General features: G+C 48.5%; 1 protein-coding gene across 1 annotated transcript; it reads right to left on the bottom strand.

Moving 5' to 3' along the window:
* Positions 1 to 533: 533 nt before the first annotated feature.
* Positions 534 to 17,896, bottom strand: TSPAN33 (tetraspanin 33). Its single transcript, XM_065884132.1, has 8 exons — positions 17,543 to 17,896; positions 6,647 to 6,704; positions 5,860 to 5,987; positions 5,465 to 5,539; positions 4,247 to 4,342; positions 2,352 to 2,480; positions 1,790 to 1,951; positions 534 to 1,582 (listed from the first exon to the last, which is right to left on the bottom strand). Exons 1-8 carry the CDS (start codon positions 17,642 to 17,644, stop codon positions 1,481 to 1,483), a joined length of 852 nt encoding a protein of 283 aa, XP_065740204.1. The 5' UTR covers positions 17,645 to 17,896; the 3' UTR covers positions 534 to 1,480.
* Between the last annotated feature and the right edge of the window lie 1,163 nt (positions 17,897 to 19,059).

Below are 19,059 nucleotides of genomic sequence, written 5' to 3'. Positions count from 1 at the left end.
CGCGCGAGGAAGCCCTGCGCACGGCTGGAAATTTTTTTCTGGGTCTTCACTAAAGCAAGATGGGCCGCGGTACCCAGCTCTTTCAGATAAAGATGGAGGAGAGGGCTAGAGGGTCTAGACTGTGAGTGAAGAGATGGCCTTCCTCCTCCTCACTCCTCCCCACTCCCTTCCCGGCGAGAGGGCTACACAGTGATTTACAGACGTATCCTTCCCTAACCCATCCGGAAAGTTTTGGGTAGCAAAGTATTTTAGTTCGGAAAAAAAAATTAACGTCAGGTTTAGGGATAAAATTATGCCGTTCCCAAATGCGAATGGGGAATCTCTTTATCTAATTTAGACTGGAGGGGGCGGGGTTGTGGGAGGGGAATGGTGCATCTGCTAGAAGGAGCGGGGGTGAGTGGTGGGGCCGGGGAAGTACGGTAGCGTTTAGGAGAGTGTCCAGTCCCCTGTTGGAGGGAGGGCCCACCGGCCGGGCCCTTCTACCCCTCCCTTCCCAGTTGCCAGAATGGAAAATTCATGGAGTCCAGGTTAGCCCAGGTCAACAAACTTTTATTGCCATTTCTGGGTCCCCCAGCCCCAGCAAGATCCCTGCTTACACTGTAGAAATACTGAGCTAGCTCTGGTGCGGAGGAATGGGGGGCGGGGGGGTGTTACCTCTCTTTCTCTGCACACTGCCAAGGTTAAAAAAAAGAAACCCACTTACTGGAGAGCGAGGGCCATACAGGGGTGCAGTTCAAGGGGACGTATGGCTCAGTCCCACCTCTGCTGGCTGCAGAAGATAGAGACCATGGTTCCAGACATTTTTTAAAGGAGGGGAGACGGGGTGAATTTGGCTGCTCGTTGAACCCCTTGCAGTTGCTGCCACGTTTCCATGGAAACGAGGGAGGGGCAGGATGTAGCTCACTCTGACTACCTGGGAGGATGGCAGCACAGGCAGTTAATAAACACAGGGTCTTCCCCTCCTCCCCAGCACCTACGACTGTCCCCAGCCGACCCCCACGCTCATTGCCTGCTCCACTCCCTCCCCTTCTGGAGCTGGTATCATGCCAACCGGACTCCAGGCAGGGCGCACTGGCAACAGCCAGAATGCGAGTATGCGCAGCAAGCTCAGTGGCAGCCCCAGCAGGTCTGTCAGTTGCAGTGCTTCGGTGGAAAGCCTGTTGCCCCCACAACTCTGTGCGACTGCTCTGCTCAAGCATCTCTGCTCAGACAATACAAGAACAGAAACCCAAATGGTGGAGGGTAGAAAGAATACAAAATAACAATGCTGAGAGCTAGGATGGGGAGAGGAGGCACATCCTTCCCAGACTTGAGCCACCTGTGTACCCTGCCTTCTGGCGTCTGGAGTTTGCTTCTTGCCACTGGGCCGTCACTTGTGGGGCTGGAACCCAAATCTCCATTTGGTGCTGACAGCTGTAACCACTGCCGTTGGTTGATGAGGCTCGCCTGTTGCCCTAACGAGGAGGTACAGGATGGATTCTCAGTACCATGGGTCAGCCCGGTGCTGCTGGTTGTAGAGCTGTAGTTTGATCTGATCTTTGATCTGACTCACGAGGATCATGGACAGCAGGATTCCCACCAGCTGGGAAAGGTGAGAAGGAATTGGGTCCTCAGCAATGAGTGATGCCTTTGTTTTCTCTGACTCAATCTTCCCAGTGCAGTCGGCACCATCACATCTCCTACCCTTCAGTAACGTTAGTGCCTGACACTAACTGAGCCCCAGGTGCCCTCCCCAAAACAAAGGAGTCTTTACAGAATTGTGGGACCACAGTTTTACAGGGTAAGTTACCTGGGGGATGGCCAGGCCCAGTGCTACACCACCAAGTACGAAGAGGTTGCTGTGTATCCAGTTGACCAATCTGTCAATACAGCCATTGGTGTAGATGACTTTACTAGCTTCCAAGTAGTCAAGGGCCTGCATACCTTGGCCGCACATGGTGTTGATCACTGCCTGGGAAGAGAGTTGAAAAGCCAAGTGGGACTCCCATTCCAATAACTTTTTCTTAGGGGCCCTAGCTGATGGGCTTCCCACCCTTCCTAAACTCCTAAATTGTTAGAGAATATATGTGGAGGATGCTATGTTGGAAGTTGCTAAATGCAGACTTCCCTTCCTTTGAGACGTCTGAGTCCAGTTCTCCTTGCCTTAGAGACCTGTGCCTTCTGAAACCCCAAGTGGGCTACAGGAGTGCAAGATAACAGAGCCATCAGATTGGAGTGAAGAAAAACATCTGACAGCTGTCCAACAAAATTGACTGGCTAAACCAGGGGATGGAGATTCCCAATAGCAGCTGCCCTAATCAGAAAGTAACTCAGATCACTGCAGGAGGAAATGAGGTGGGATGTGTGCACACCTGGTTGGGGGTAGGCAAGCAACAGGAGTAAGGCACAGAGCAGCGCTCACGGCTGGGGTTGTCTTCCGAACAGTTGAAGTACATGTTCAGGGACCAGTCCTTGTAGGAAATCCCTCCACAGCAGCCGAACTGCAACAAAGCCCACCACAGGGGTTAAAATTACCACCCCCATCCCCACACTGAGGTGACAAGGGGAACTCTCAGAGCAACCAAAAGTCTATGGCAAGCTTGCACTTGTAAGTTCACGTTGTGTTGAAACACAACCTGGAACCTGGAGCTCAAGTTTCTTAGTGACCTTCCCCTGAAGAAGTTTTCTCTTCTTAATTTCTATCATTTTATATGTCTTGTTATAACTTGTATATATATATTTGTTTTACACACTCAACTATGAGCTCCTTGAGGGCAGTTTCTGGTTTTGCAGTCCTGTATAGCATAGAGCTTCGCAAAAGTATATGTTCCAAAAATACTGGCTGAAATAAAGCATCAGTGCTACAAACATTTGCCTTAATATAGAGGAGGCACAGGAGGAGATTCTTCAATATTGTGGGCCCATAATTACACCATGAAAGCAAACGGGATCCAAGTCAAGAGTGTTGCACCGGGCTTCCCTGGTGGCGCAGTGGTTGAGAGTCCGCCTGCCGATGCAGGGGACACGGGTTCGTGTCCCGGTCCGGGAAGATCCCACATGCCGCGGAGCGGCTGGGCCCGTGAGCCATGGCCGCTGAGCCTGCGTGTCCGGAGCCTGTGCTCCGCAACGGGAGAGGCCACAACAGTAAGAGGCCCACATACCGCAAAAAACAAAAAAAACAAAAAAAAAAGAGTGTTGCACCAAGCGAAGGGGAACTCAGCTCTGGTCTCAAAAGCACTTTTGTTTCAAATTTAAGTTCTGACTCATAGCAGCATTATTCACAATAGGCAAAAGGTAGAAGTGACCCAAGTGTGCATCAAAAGATAAATGAATCAGCGAAGCGCGGTATATACGTATGATGGAATATTATTCAGCCTTATAAAGGAAGGAGTTTTGGCACATCGCACAACATGGATGAATCCTGAAGACATGCTAAGTGAAACAAGCCAGTCGCAAAAGGACAAATACAGTATTCATAGAGACAGAAATTCATAGAGATAGAACATAGAATGGTGGTTGCCAGGAGCTAGGGGGAGGGGGAAAATGGAGAGTTAGTGTTTAATGGGGTACAGAGTTTCAGTGTGGGAAGAAAGTTTTGGAGATGGACGGTGATGAGGGTTGTACAACAATGTGAATGTACTTAGTGCTACAGATCTGTACACTTAAAAATGGTAAATTTGATATTATGTACATTTTGCCATAATTTTAAAAATCTGACTTTTGAATTGGTAATATTAAAAAATCTGCCCAGTTCCCCCTCCCACTGTAAGTAACCACTTATAATGGTTTCCTTCATATCCTTCCAGATTCCTTTTGCAAACATGAATACATATTCTTTCCTCTCTTTTTTTACACAATTGGTAGATTACTATATATACTGTTCTTTGCCCTTAAAAGTACTTTTGTTTGTTTGTTTTTGCGGTACGCGGGCCTCTCACTGCCGTGGTCTCTCCCGTTGCAGAGCACAGGCTCTGGACGTGCAGGCTCAGCGGCCATGGCTCACGGGCCTAGCTGCTCCGCGGCATGTGGGATCTTCCCGGACCGGGGCACGAACCCGCGTCCCCTGCATCGGCAGGCGGACTCCCAAACACCGCGCCACCAGGGAAGCCCTTAAAAGTACTTTTAAAGCTATGTGGGTTTTTTTTGCCAGACCCCTTCCCAGAATCCATTACCCAGCAGGTGATGAGGGTGAGGTGTCTCTTGGGATGGCATTAACTGTTGCCCACAGCTTCCTGGACCACTAGATGACCCCCCTCTTAGCCCATACCTTCTTCTGGCCAAAATCAATGAGGTTCTGCAAGTCCAAGTCATCTCGGTAGTGCACAATGGCGTTATTGATGATCTCACTCACTTTCCCCCGCGCCTGCCAGAAACACAAGGAGGGAATCAGAACACAGGACTAACCCCTAACCAGCTCCTCCCTGCAGAAATAGCAATAGACAGTGGTCATCCTTCTTTATTTAAGTCAGCCTTGAAATCAGAACCACGTCCTAGTGATGGAAGATGGCCAATTCCGAAGCCTGTGCACCTCTGGGCCCTCAGGAACCTGTGGGCAAGAAAAATGCTGGTCCTGCTATTGCCTCTTCTCAGAGCCACATCTCAAGTTAATCCAATATTTATCTGTCTCTGAATATTATTACACAAAATACTTGTTGACTGATGCAAAGCAGCGAAACTAGTTTGTGTGTGTGTGTGTGTGTGTGTGTGTGTGTGTGTGTGTGTGTGTCCAGGGGCAGTGGGGCGGGGGAGTATTTAGTAGAAAAGGACTTGCTGAGCCGAGGCACTGACCTCTAGTGGACATGAGAGAATTGCATCTCTTTAGACTCAAAACAGATCTGTATCGTATTAGGATTTTACTAAGCCCGAAGGACTAGGACATTCTGAATTAACTCAGTGGCTCTCAAATTCATAGTTCTACCATGGTCTCTTCCTTCCTGCTTCATTACTTTTCTCAAAGTTTCCTATCCATAGTCCTATACTCTGCCCCTGGTAATCATTTGCCCTTTGGGAAAGAAATTCTGGTTCTTAATTAAAAGGGCTGTCACTGAATGGCAGACCACTCCCAGATATGGTAAGAGCTGTTCAAAGTGTTGTTTACTTCCCCCTTTTCTTACTTTCGTTTATCCCAATAAATAATTTTTAAAAGAAACAAAAGGCTCTTCACGTTGTCTGTGGTTCACTTGATAAGTGAATTTTACTCAATCATTTGCCGTTAAAGTTTACAGACTATTTTAACTTTTGGTTCATAGAATTTACCTCCCTGTTGGCCTCTCAGACTGTCAGAGGAAAACACCTTACAATCTTGAAATCCTCTTTAAATATGGCAACTTTAAAGGCCATTCATTCATCCCTAAGGATAATCTTTCAGAGGCCGATCCTTCTCAGGGGAAGGACCACTGTGGTTAATTAGGCTAAGCACGGGCAGGAACCTTCCCTTCCTCCCTCTGGTTCACAGCTGAGGAGGCCCCGTGACTCCCAGTGTTACCTTGTCTGAGAATACGAAGCCCAGGACCCCGGCTGCCAGCTGTAGCAGGAACACGATGGTGAGACAGAGGGAGAACTGTGGGGAGCAGGCGGAAAAAGGAGGCAGTCTGTTACCATGCTGGGCAGTAGTTCTTCCCAGGACCACGGCGAGTACTGGGGGTCCACGGGGCACTTTCTCCTAGGTGCCCCACACACAGGAAAGGCAGCTGCCTCTGGGACGCTGTCCTGGGGGTGGTCACCCTGTGCTGGGTCACCTGGGCTGAGCTCTACAGTGAGGAGTGGACAGCACAGACCTTGGGGGCATTGAGGGACAAAGGAAACTGAAAGGTTTCAGGAATGAGAGGCACGTGGAGGAGAGAGGCCAGGGCATTTCTGGGGGCGCCCCTGACCACTCACCGTCTGCAGGAGGCAGATGTTCTCCCGGAGAGAGCCAATGCAGCCGCAGAAGGTGAGCAGGAACATGAGGATGCCCACCACGATCAGCAGGATGGCTGGGTCCACGGCCAGGCAGGCCAGCGCTGCTTCTGGGGGAAGGGGCTGTCTCTCAGTCTGAGTCTGGTGCCGGTGGAGGGGGGTACCAGGGAGGGGTGGGGTGCCCCCAAAACTGTCCTCCTCCCCTGGTGGGGGATTCTCCAGTGTGGCTGGGGGAAGGTTACAGGAAGCAGTACTGCCCTCCCATGGGGAGAAAACAAAGGGCCCAGAAGGGCTTGTGGCGTTTAATTTGAGAAACTAACAAAAAGTAAGAGCCTTTATTCCCAGGCTTAAGAGAGGAGGGACCACTTTCGCTCCAGAAAAGAATCAGAATGGCATTAGGCTCATTGGCTTTGCAGATTCCGTTTCCTGGAGACTTTGTGCAGAGGAATAGGAATGGAGGTTGAGTTACTCCAGAACAGAGGGAAGGAAGGGCTACAGCCCCCGGTTACTCTTTGCACCCAGAAGCCTACCTTCTTCCTTAGACACTTCCTAAGCCTAAAATGCAGGCAGATCTCAGAAGACTCGTGGGAGCTCAGGGAAATCCAGGTGAACTGGCTTGGATGGCCTGATGGAGTAAGCCTCTAGGATTTGGCTAGAGGGTGGCTGCCCCCTATAGCTCCATAGCTTATGTGGGAAGGAGGGCTGAAAGACCAGGGCTGAAAGAGGCAGCGAAGAGTCGTGGGGAGATGCACGGGGACCTACAGCTCACCTGCGTGCTTCATCAGCCGAGCGTAGACTCCCACAGCAACCATCACCATGGAAATCACCTGTGGAGACAGGGAAGGAGCCACACTCTGAGGTTTTGGAAACCAGGGAGCCCTGATAGCCGTCAGTAACCTTAAGGCAGAGTAGGAGGAGGACGACTCTTCCTGGACCCAGAAATGAGCATCTTTTTCCTCCCTGGTGATACTATTGATAGAATCTGTCAGTGCTTTACCTCCATGAAAAGCTTATACCAAGATTATCTCATTTAATCCTCACAACACAGTTATCTTGTGAGGCAGCTATTATACCCATTTTACAGGTGAGGAAATTAAGGCAATGCAAGGTTAAAACAGAATAGCAGGGGCTTCCCTGGTGGCGCAGTGGTTGAGAGTCCGCCTGCCGATGCAGGGGACAGGGGTTCGTGCCCCGGTCCGGGAAGATCCCACATGCCGCGGAGCGGCTGGGCCCATGAGCCATGGCCGCTGGGCCTGCGCGTCCGGACCCTGTGCTCTGCAATGGAAGAGGCCACAACAGTGAGAGGCCCGCGTACCGCAAAAAAAAAAAAAAAACCAGAATAGCAGTGAAAAACATGAGCTTCGGAGTGAGCTGAACCTGGGTCTGTGCCGGACAATTCTCCGAGCCTCAGTTTCTGTATCTGAAGATGGTAATTTAAAACAACTACATTTAATAAGATTACTGTGAAAATGAAATAAAAGAATGCATGGAAAGCATTTAACACAATGCCTGATAATAAATATTATCTATCATTACTAAGGATTAACTTGCCCAGGGTCACACAGAAACTATGAAGTTCTGAATTTGAATCCAGCTACATCAAAGGGGAGGTCTTAAAGCTGAAGCAGGCCTGGGTAGATGCTAGATGCTGCCAGGTCTCTAACCCTCTTGGAGGTCAATATGGTGTCAAATGCAAGAATGAAAGTACAAACCAGTGTGAAAGAATGCGTGGGTGTAAAACAGCAGAACTACCCTGCAAAGGAAACTTTTTAAACCCTGATTCCAGTGTGGAACAGAGAAGTTTAGACCTTTCAAACTTCCTGGCTTCTGCCTCAGAGAACAAACCCATCCGAGACCACCAGCGCTCCCTAAAGGGGCCTTCTCTATGCCCCGCTCTACGCCTCCAGGAGTGCAGGGTGGCCCAGTGTGCACATCCTTCGGTCACCCTTCCTTTGTGCCCAGTTCCCAGGCTGGTGCTAAGAAGCAGCTGGCTATCACCATGGCAATAGCGGGGGCCAAGCTCTGGCTGGAGGGAGTTCTCAGCAGCAGGGACTTGACCAACTCAGTGGTGAAGGAAAGGGCTGGCTGCACTCCACTGTCCGGCAAGACAGAGACCATCTTGGGGCTTTGGTGGGAGAAGGGAATTGAGCACCCATAGCAGGTAACAGGGTCAGACTAGCCCCTCAGTAGAGAGACATTCTCCTTGGGAAACTCTACCAGCTGGTGCATTCAGCAGGAAATGGGAAACCCTTGTCTAAAACCGCACCTTTCAGGACTCTTCTCGGCTTGTACACACAGCCCCTTCTCCTCGGTCCCCAATCATTTGACGCCGCCTCTGACTCGGGGCCAGACGTGTGACGTGCTGGCCCTCACACTCTTTGTCCAGGAGAGAGGGAGCTGCTTGCAGAAAGAGCTGTGTGAGGGGCTGCAGGTGCCAGCTGGCTTCTTGTCCCACAGCACAGCCAGGCTCAGGGAGCAAGGGGGAGTTGGCGGGAGGCAAGGAAACCACACAACGGAGACCCCGGTTACCCCACGGGCCTGGAAGCACAAGCCCTTTGCCAGAGTGATCGGGCATCTCTGTCTGCCCTTTAAAACTCACCACAGCCAATTACGGTTCTGAATATCACTTTACTGAATCATTAAAAAATATGTATCTGCTCTTTATTTCTGTTGCTCCCAGGCTCCTCACTGTTTTGTCACATGTTAAATTTTCACTAAGGTGTATAACTTTCCACAAAGACGGTCTCTGATTAAATCCTAACACAGCTAAAACAAGAAAGGAAAAGTAAACAGATGCCATGTGTCACAGGGTAACTTCATTCCATGGGTGGGCTTGTAATTATAGCAGTTGCTCTGTCTCCATCTGTGGTAGGTAGAACAGCGTCCTCCCAAAGATGTCCATTCCTAATTCCCAGAACCTGTGAATATGTAACCTTACACGGCCAGAGGGGCTTTGCCAATGTGATTAAGTTAAGGACCTTGCAACTGGGGAGATTATCCCAGTTGGCCCAATATAATCACAAGGGACCTTATAAGGGGGAGGCAGGAGGGTCTGAGTCAGAGGAGGAGATATGTATGACAACAGAAGCAGAGGCTGGAGTATGTGCCGTAAGCTGAAGAACGTGAACAGCCTCTTGGAGAAGGCAAGCAAATAGATTCTTACCTAGCGCTTCCAGAAGGAACCATTCCTGCTGACATCTTGGTTTTTGCTCAGTGAGACCTGTTTTGGACTTCTGACCTCCAGAACTATGAGAAAACTAATCTATGTTACGTTAAACCATTCAGTTTGTGGCAATTTGTTACAGCAGTAATAGGAAACTAATATACTGTCCAAATCCAATTCATCAGCTGTTATGTAGGAGATACTCTGAGGACTGCAAAGATGAGCAAGATGTGGTCCCTGCCCTTAAGGAGGTGTATCTGTTACACGGGAGGGGGCAAGGGCATCTAGGGCCTAATGCAGTGCTTCTTAACCTTGGCTGCCATTAGAATGGGGGGCACGGAGTAGAACCTAAAAACTCCTGATGCCTAGGCTGCACCCCAAACCCAGGATACCAGAATTTCTGGCTTTAGAACCCAGGCAACAGTGTTTCTGAATGCATACCAGGCGATTCCAACATGCAGTCAAGTTCGAGAACCACAAGCCTAAAGCACACTCAGCCGGGGATCTAGGGCGGGTAGGTGCTGGCTATGTGAGAAACAAGACTAAGACATTAATATTCTCATTAATATTTAATATGATCATTAATGATACTGCTCACCTGGAACTCACTAGCTAACTCTAAAATTCTGCATTTCTGTCATGGATCTGCCTCTTTACCCTGCAGTCAGCCTTGCCCTTTCACACTTCTATTCCTGCCCACATCTCCCACCCTGAATTCCTCAAAGCTGCTGCCATTCCAAAGTTAGTGCCGCTGCTGTTAATAGCATAACATTTTAGAGCGAGTAGAAGCTTAGAAACGAACTCGGCCACTCACCATTTTTTTTACAGATGAGGCCAAAAGAGGGAAGTGATATTTGACCAAGTGCACATGGGTGCAGTGGCAATATCTGGACTAAACCCCATTTCCAGTCTCAAGTCGGGTACTGTCTACAATATATCAGTCCTTGCTACAAAATCTTATGACACCCTACAATATCACCAATGATCTCCTTTCATGATGGGAATGGAGATAAAGACACTTCTCTTCCTAGAATAGCTTTTCATATTCTGGCTAGAAGGAAGCCTTGCTGGAAACTTTCAAAAGCTAGACAGTTTTTAAAATAGCTGAGTCCAGCCAAAGGCATGTTCTTGAAGAGTTGTCAATCAAATTATATAAAATAATTTGCACGCACCAGTACCTTTATCCTTATGTAAGGTGAGTAATCACCTTATAAAGAAAATAGCCATCCCCTGGGCTCCTTGGAGAAATGGCTGATCCCAGGACTGGGGTGGGAAATAGATAAGTCTGGAGCATCTTGTGATGTCAGAAGGTAAGGAAATGCTCAAAAACAAACAAAAACAAAACCCCACATTTGTGTGGCTATGCCAAAGAGACATCAAAATAAAAGAGTATGGAGTTGCTACCCCAAATATAAAATAAATACCCATGAGTCCATACTGATATAAATGACTTAATAAATGGGGGAGAAAAGACAAAACCCCCACGCAGAAGAATCCCAAATATTTTATGGAGGTACTGCACTGTCAAGAAGGTGGCCCATAACTCCCCATTTCCAAGTGTGGGCGGCACATAGTAACTTCCTTCCAAAGAGAACAGTATGGAAAAGGGGGGAAAAGATTAACTTTACAGTGGAGAAGCCTGACTACCTCAGCCAGGTGATCAAGGTCAACATCAACAGAGGTCATTGATATATGAGATTACGTGATGAAAATGGCACTTCCCTTCTGTGCTCTTCCTTCCCCAAACCCATAACCCCAGTATAACCATGAGAAAACATCAGGCAAGTTCCAATAGAGGGACATTTTACAAAATGTCTGACCAGTACTCCTGAAAACTATCAAAGTCATCAAAAACAAGGAAATTCTGAGAAACTGCCACAGCCAACAAAAACCTAAGGAGACATGACAACTAAATGAAGTTCAATATCCTGGATGGGATCCTGGAACACAAAAAGGGCATTAAGTAAAAATAAGGAAATCTGAATAAAGTACGGACCTTAATGATAATGCCATTAATTGTAACAAATGTATCATACTCATGTAAGATGTTAATAATAAGACACACTGGATGTGGGATATATGGCAAGTCGCTGTACCATCTTCTCAAAAGTTTATGCAAAACGAACACTGTCCTAAAAAATGAAATCTATTTAAAAAATAGTCAATTTGTTAGTCTTGTAAATCCACACTTTTTAATATCATATTTTCTTAAACTGGGATTCACTTGCATGCAATTTTACAACCTTTAATCAGGGTGATTTCTGCTTACACCAAAACATATGGCAGCGGATCTTAAAACTGTTCAGATGACAAGGCACTAAGAGTGCTCTGCTGGTGTACTCGATACGATCTTGACATATCAGATTCTTTTTGAAGCTTTAATATGCTACTACTGCTATCTAATTTACAGTCATATTTAACTTTCCCCAATTATCCCAATAATGTCCTTTATAACTGGTTTTATTTCCCCTTTCTTCTGGTTCAGGATCCAGTCAAGGATCATGCATTTAGTGATCAAGTCTCCTTTAGCCTGGAACAGTTTCACAGCTTTTTTTCTTTTCTTTGTTTTTGGTTTTTCAAGACACGGACTTTTAAAAAATCGTGGTAAAATACACATACCACAAAATTACCCATTTTAAAGTGTACAGTTCAGTGGCCTTAAGTATATGCATACTGCTATGCAACCACCACCACTACCAGGTTCCAGGACATTTTCATCACCCCAAATATAAACACTGTACCCATTAAATGGTCACTCCCATTCCCTCCACTCCTCCAACCCCTGGCAACCACTTTGTCTCTATGGTTTTGCCTATTCTGCACATTTTCTATAAATGGAATACATAATATGTGGCTCTTTGTGCCTGCCTTCTTTCACTTAGCATAATGTTTTCAAGATTCATCCATGTTGTAGCATGTAAGAGTACTTCAATACCTTTTATGGCCTAATAATATCCCATGGTATGGATAGACCCCAATTTGTTTATCCATTCATCCACTGATGGACATTTGGGTTGTTTCCACCTTTTGGCTGTTGTGAATAGTGTTGCTATGAATATCCATGTACAAGTTTTTGTTTGAATACCTGTTTTCAGTTCTCTTGGGTATAGACCCAGGAGTGGAACTGCCAGGTCATATGGTAATTCTATGTTTAATTTTTTAAGGAGCTGCCAAACTTTTTTCACAGAAGCTGCACCATTCCACATTCCCACCAGCAATGTACAGGGTTCCAACTTCTCCATATCCTTGCCAACACATGTTCTGATATTTTTTGACACTGAAATTTTTTTTGGTAAGTCCAGGCCAGTTGTTTGGCTTAATGTCCCTCAATTTGGATGTCAGATTGTTTCTTCCCAATTAGATTCAGACGACTTTTTTTTTTTTTTTTTTTTTTGCGGTACGCGGGCCTCTCACTGTTGTGGCCTCTCCCGTTGCGGAGCACAGGCTCTGGACGCGCAGGCTCAGCGGCCATGGCTCACGGGCCCAGCTGCTCCGCGGCATGTGGGATCTTCCCGGACTGGGGCACGAACCCGTGTCCCCTGCATCGGCAGGCGAACTCTCAACCACTGCGCCACCAGGGAAGCCCCAGACGACATATTTTTGACAGGAATATTACACAGATAACGTGTCCTTCTCAATGTGTCATGTGAGGAAGCATGACATACTAATTTCTATCATAGAAATAAGGAACAATTTTACTAACAGGTGATTCAGCTGTTAGACGTATGTCTCTGCATCTCATAAAATAATATGGCGATATTCTAAATAGTTTCCTAGTTTTCCATAATGTTTGTTGCTACTTGTCTTTGCACTTGATGGCAGATAAGCAGCTGCTGTCTTGGAGAGAAGATGGGAGAAAACAGAAAATGGAGAAAAGTCTTTCCGTTATCTTGACTTTTTTTTCTGTAAATCAGGAAAAGACAGTTATGATTTGATGTGAGGAAAACCCTTATTCTAGCCCCTAGGACACTACTTCACAGCCATCAATACTAAGAGATAAGTGGTTACAGGGCCCCAAGTTGAGGTCCTGAACGAGAGCTCTTCTCCTGGCTCTAATGCTCAAATGCCGATAATTACAGGCAAATTAGCTCTCGGAATCCATTTCCACTGGATTGTACCTTAAGACCAATGCGGTGTGAAAAGCTCTGAGGAGTGGACCTAGGGAAGGTCCTTAAAGACAACAGTGGAGTCTCTGTTCCTATGATATATAGGAAACTTCTTTTAAAACTATAAAATATAAAGATGCCACTAATCGTCGTCTCCCTCTGGCTAACAGTAGGAATGTGAGCAAGGGTGTTCAAGGCTGAAGGAAGTCAGGCTCAGGGTTGGCCCTTACCTAGACTCAATCCCCACCTAGTTGCCACTCGTCAGGAGGAGCAGTCATCCTAGCTCTCCAAGTCCATCCCCAAAAGGTGAATTGGCTCTAGGAGCCAATTCTAACAACGATGTAACAGCTACCTTTTGTTGAGTGCTAAGGGCCAGGCACTGGACTAACCACTACGTAACCAGTATGTATACTGTGGCCACAACCCCAAGAGGGTGTTAGGGTCTCCACTTTACAGAACTGATGCTGGGCGAATGCACTCAGTGAATGAGTGGCTAAAGAGGGACTGGAATGTAGGTCCACATGGCTCCAGAGCCTTATGACCTCGGTCACATGGCTGCCTCCCTCTCTGGCTCCTACCAGGACACAGATGTATTCACGTCCAGGCATCACGTGAGGTGGGGAGGAGCTGCCTGCAGTTATCTTGGGTGAGCAGTGGGTAATCTCCAGACTGGGCGGGGCTGAGGCAGGGGTAAGTAAAACAGCATCAGGAAGGCCCTGCAGGACCCAGAGGGAAGTCCCTGGAACGGCTCCTGAAAGAGGCAGACGGGGCATCACCACCCAGGGCCCGCCAACCACCGAGAGAAAGCCCGGCCTGTCCGCCTTCCACATTCTAAAGTCCAGTCTGCATGAACTGGGTGGATCTGTCTCAGAGTCCTCACCTCTTCTTTGGAATAAATCTTTTTCCTGTTCTTTTGAAGGTGGCGGTGGGGGACAGCTGAGAGTAGAGTGATTCCCTGCATGGGAATCAAAACACTGTCCCTTCCCAGAGGGACACTGGGAGGGAGGGGTCTGTACCTCCAGCTTCACAGTCCTTCCTATCCTTATTTCTGGATGAAGTCAAAGAAATCACATCCTGCTAGCCCTAAAGTAGGGCCTCCTCTGTCACTGCCCAGGATCTGCACACACTGGTCCTACAGTGGTCATCCTGGCACCACCATTGTTCCTGGGTTTCTGAAGTGGCAACTGTCTGTCTGAAACTGGTTCTTGGCCTTCTCCCTCTGGATAGGATGGAATTGTCCTGCTGGAGTAGAGGAGTCCACAGGGCTCTTTCCTCTCCAATGTCTGGGCCAACCCTTTAGCTCCTTCCTTAGGCCATGGCTGGTTTTGGTTTTCCAAGGCTATAAATGAGGAAGGAAAGTTCACAAGTGCTCAAAATTGTATAAACAAGCAAACTCACAGCCTGGAGTTACCAGCCTGACACACAGCCTGCTATCGAGACTCTAAGAGATGCTTTTCTTTTATTCTTTTTAAACGCTGCTTGAAGTTTATGATTTTCTACTTGGTACAAGGCAAAAAGAGCTATCTGGGGAGTTAAGAAGGTATGCATGTGACTTGACAGCAAAGTGTGTGGTTCTTGTCTTCATTCTTGGTATCGTTGTTGTTGTTTTTATAAAAATAATGTGATAGGGACTTCCCTGGTGGCGCAGTGGTTAAGAATCCGGCTGCCAATGAAGGGTACACAGGTTCAAGCCCTGGTCTGGGAAGATCCCACATGCCGCGGACCAACTAAGCCCGTGCGCCACAGCTACTGAGCCTGCGCTCCAGAGCCCGCAAGCCACAACTACTGAGCCCGCGAGCCACAACTACTGAAGTCCACACGCCTAGAGCCCATGCTCCACAACAAGAGAAGCCACCGCAATGAGAAGCCTACACACTGCAACAAAGAGTAGCCCCCACTCGCTGCAACTAGAGAAAGCCCGCATGCAGCAACAAAGACCCAATGCAGCCAAAAATAAATAAATAAATTTATATATTAAAAAAATAATACTGTTATAATTCATTTATTGCAGCCTGGTTAGTCTGTAGGGAAAGGAGGGGAAAAATGGGGGAGGAAATGGGCTCTGCCTCCTAGCATATTTAAGTAGTTGTGTGTGTGTGTGTGTGTGTGTGTGGTGGGGGGATGGGGGCATAAGGGACCCTGTCACTCAGGAGGGGCTTTTGCCAGGCTTGATGCCAGATCATTTCCTCATGGCTTCTGAGCCAGTTACAACAGATACTGCTGCAGGTGGTTTGGGGCATCCTGAGTGTCCTGGGGACTCCAATACAGCGGTCCTAGGCAGCAAAGTGAATTTGTTGACGAAGATACCTCACCAGAGGCCTGGATCCGCCTAGGGAAGACCTGGAAGGGGGTCCACGTGTGCTGTGTGTGGTAATTAGGCCCTGAGGAAGACGCTGGAGGGGATGGCTGCCATGTTTTCTGACCTGGCTTGAGGGAGGGGTGCCAGGCCCACTGAAGAAAAAAACACAGGACAATACTCCAACCAAGAATGCTGGAGGACTTAACGCTGTGCTGCATCCCGAAAGGCTAGTGTCCGTGAGAGAGGGAGGAAGGGCATCGTGCCTCCACCCTGTAGGCTCTGCTCTCTCATTCCCCACTCAATAAACATTCAATAAGTACCCATTCTCTGCCAAACACAGCTGGGCACTGAGAATCCAGAAGTGAATAAGGCACTCTCTGCCCTCAGAAGCCTGAAGTCTAGAGGGGGAGAAAAACAGAAACACATAATTGCAGCACAGGTAAAGAAAGATCTGACAAGCAAAATATGTACGAGGTGCCATGGGAGCCCTGAGGCATCGCCACTAAGGAAGCCCCAGCTGAGACACAGGGGCAGGAGATCTGAGCTTCTGGGCTTTGCCTGGCTCAAAAGCCACTCCAACTGCTGCCCTGGGTGGGAAAAGGATCAGCAAGGAAGGAGATGGTTGCTGTAGGCAGCACTGATAATGTTCCTGCCAATGTATGCCCAGAATGATAAAGCATGTACCAGCCCACTCTCTTCCCTCTGCACAGAGCTGTCCAATACAGGGAGGTAAAGAAAGTCAGCGACTTCTTAACTGAAAGACTAAAATACAACTTTTGTGATCTTGTGAATTTGTTAGGAGTTCAAACTTCATTTCTGCCAGTACAATGGCTGAGAATGAGCTGTCATCACCACCCTCTGGGATTTCTCTCATTTTTCCCAATGGGCTAGCACTTATGTACTTTGTGTCTGTTCACACCATGGCCCCTGTGAAACCTTTCCAGCAACTGGCTTAGCTGCCTAGTCTGCTCCCTCTCCTAGGAAACATATTTTAGACTCCTCCCTCCTGCAAGTCTGAACTTTAGGTCTCAGGCAGAGGTGGGCAAGCATAACGGGCTCTTAGAGCAGCAGCTCTGGTGTAGTTGGTGCTGGAAGAGAAATTGGGGAAAGGGGGTGGATCTCCCAATGTTCGCAAACCCAGAGAGGCTCAGGGACTCTCTAGACCTGAAACAGGATTGAGCCAGCATTTCATGATCTGGTCCAGCTGCATTCTCAGCTCCAGCAGAGTATTTCTGGCATCCTTGATCATGCTGGATTTTTATGGAAGAGGAGACTAAGGTCTACAGAGGTGAACATATTGCCCAGGTTAGTCAAGTCAACAATTAATGGCAGAGTGGGGATGAGAATCTAGGCAGCCCCGGTCCAATATTTTTTCTACTTTTCCAGCCCCAGGCAGAAGATTCTGAAAGGACCCCTGGACTTCCAGCCCAACATAGGGTCTATTTGAAGAAGCTGAAAACTGTCAAACTCCTGGGGATGGAGCCTGGTCCTGAGAAAGGTGGGGCAAAGTTTGGGACAGTTCTGGGAAAGACATCCACACCTGGAGGCTCTTCCTGTCCTTTCTCAGCCTTTGGAGGGAGGAAGGGCAGCAGAGGCCTGCAAAAGGAAGAGATGAAAGCCCCTTAACTCATTCTCTCTGAGTTAAGGGAGAGGGAAGGTTTGGGTTTCCCTCCTTCCTCTTTCTTCTTTGCCAGCAGGGCCACAGCCCCCAGGCCTGAAAAATCCCCCAATCATGAATGTGTCAGTGGGTCTGCCTTGGGAAAACCCGACAGGAAAACCCGCTCCTGACGCTCAAAACCACCTTTTTGGCCTGACACAGACCCTCATCCGATGCCGAGAGAATACCCAGAAGTCTGCACTGAATTCCCTGCATATCCCCCACCCCAACACGCTCTGCAGACAAGGAGCCACTGTGGTGTCTCTGCCTAGGATAAATTACCCCAAAGTACGGTCTTCTCAGAAAACTCGGCAGTGCCGCTCACCACGTTCGCCTTGAACCGGGCATCCGGGGACGACCTCTGCTCAGCGCGGGCAGCCCACTCAACCCTCCAGGGGGTGCCCTGCAGCCCAGGTGCCCCCACGACCCCCAAGCCTCACCCAGAAGAGCATGTTGAAGAAGAAGAGCAGGTATTTCACCAGCGGACTGACGAAGGAGAAGTCCTCTCCGTAGGCGGCCGGCGCCCCGGGTCTCCGGGCCATGGTCCAGCCGCCGCCGCCCCCGGGGGCCTATCTCCCCGCCACGGCCGGCCCACCTGAGCGCTCCGCGCCCGGAGGCATGAGCCGTGCTACGGCCGGAGCCCGAGCGGCGGGGGAACCGCGCTGCGGCGGGAGGTGCCCGCGCCGTGCCTCCGGGAGAAGCGCGGTTAGGGGAACGGCGCCGCTACTGGAGCCGCCGGGAGTCGCTGGAGCTGCTGCCGCGCGCAGCGTGAACGGCAGAGACTCTGCTGTGGCTGGAGGACTAGCCCGGCCCGCCGGGCTCCCAGGAAACCGGGCCCGCCCTCAACCTCCCATTGGCTCGTCTGCCGAAGCCTGATTTCTCATTAGTCGGTCTCTGATGTCACTAAGTATGCAACCATCCCTCTTTTCCAAGAGGCGGGGGAGACACCTGTTCTGTGAGGCACAACTTGTTAAAGGGTCAGCGGTTCTACCTCCTCCCCCGAGAAGGAAAGCATCCAGGCTGCAGCTACTCAACGGAAAAAGGATGAGGAGGAATGCACACTGCATCACGCACCCACGTCCTCTACCCAGTTGCTGTGCACGTATGCAAACACACATACATTAAGATCAACAAGTACGTACCCTGTATGTTGAGCAATGCGCAGAAAGCTGTGGGAATGCAAGAGAATAGACATATCCCTGGGTGTGTGTGTGGGGGGGGGGGATGACAATAAAATCAGAGAGATAAAGCTAACCTACACATAACAATTGAGAATATTTGAGTAGCTGCAATCCTGTTTAGCAACTATATATTCTAAATGCTTATTTCAAAAACACTATAACCGAATAGTGGAAATTTGGAAACATCACCAAGAATCCTGCCATCCTAATTCATTACTGTTTCACTCCCCACCTCCCTATTTAAGTCTTGATCTACATAAAGACAGAGTTTTTAACACGCTTATCCGACCCACACGGGTTGAGAGCAGTGCAGGTGACGGACACTGTGCTTCCTACGTAACACAAACATGAATGCTGTAGACAATGTTTGAATCGGTTCTCTCCCCAAATTCATATTTTGAAATCCTAAACCCCAAGGTGATGGTGTTAGGAGATGGAGCCTTTGGGAGATGCCTAAGTCATAAGAATGGAGCCTTTATGAATGGCATTAGTACCCCTATAAAAGCTCTCCCCAGAGAGCTCACTCACCCTGTCTGCCCTGTGAAGACACAGTGAAAAGACAGCTGCCTATGAACCAGGAAGTGGATTCTCACCAGACACTAAATCTGGGTGCCTTGATCTTCAAATTCCCAGCCTTCAGAACTGTTGAGAAATACATTTCTGTTGTTAGCTACTCGGTTTATGGCATTTTTGTTGTAGCCTGCATGGACTAAAACAATGATTTCAGCCTCATCAGCTGCATGACTTGGTCAAACTACCTAATCTCCTTGAGCCTC

The sequence above is a fragment of the Phocoena phocoena genome, chromosome 9 (assembly GCF_963924675.1).
Source record: "Phocoena phocoena chromosome 9, mPhoPho1.1, whole genome shotgun sequence".
NCBI lineage: Eukaryota > Metazoa > Chordata > Mammalia > Artiodactyla > Phocoenidae > Phocoena > Phocoena phocoena.
Note: the sequence above shows the minus strand (reverse complement) of the source record. Positions and strands in the feature narration are given on the sequence as shown.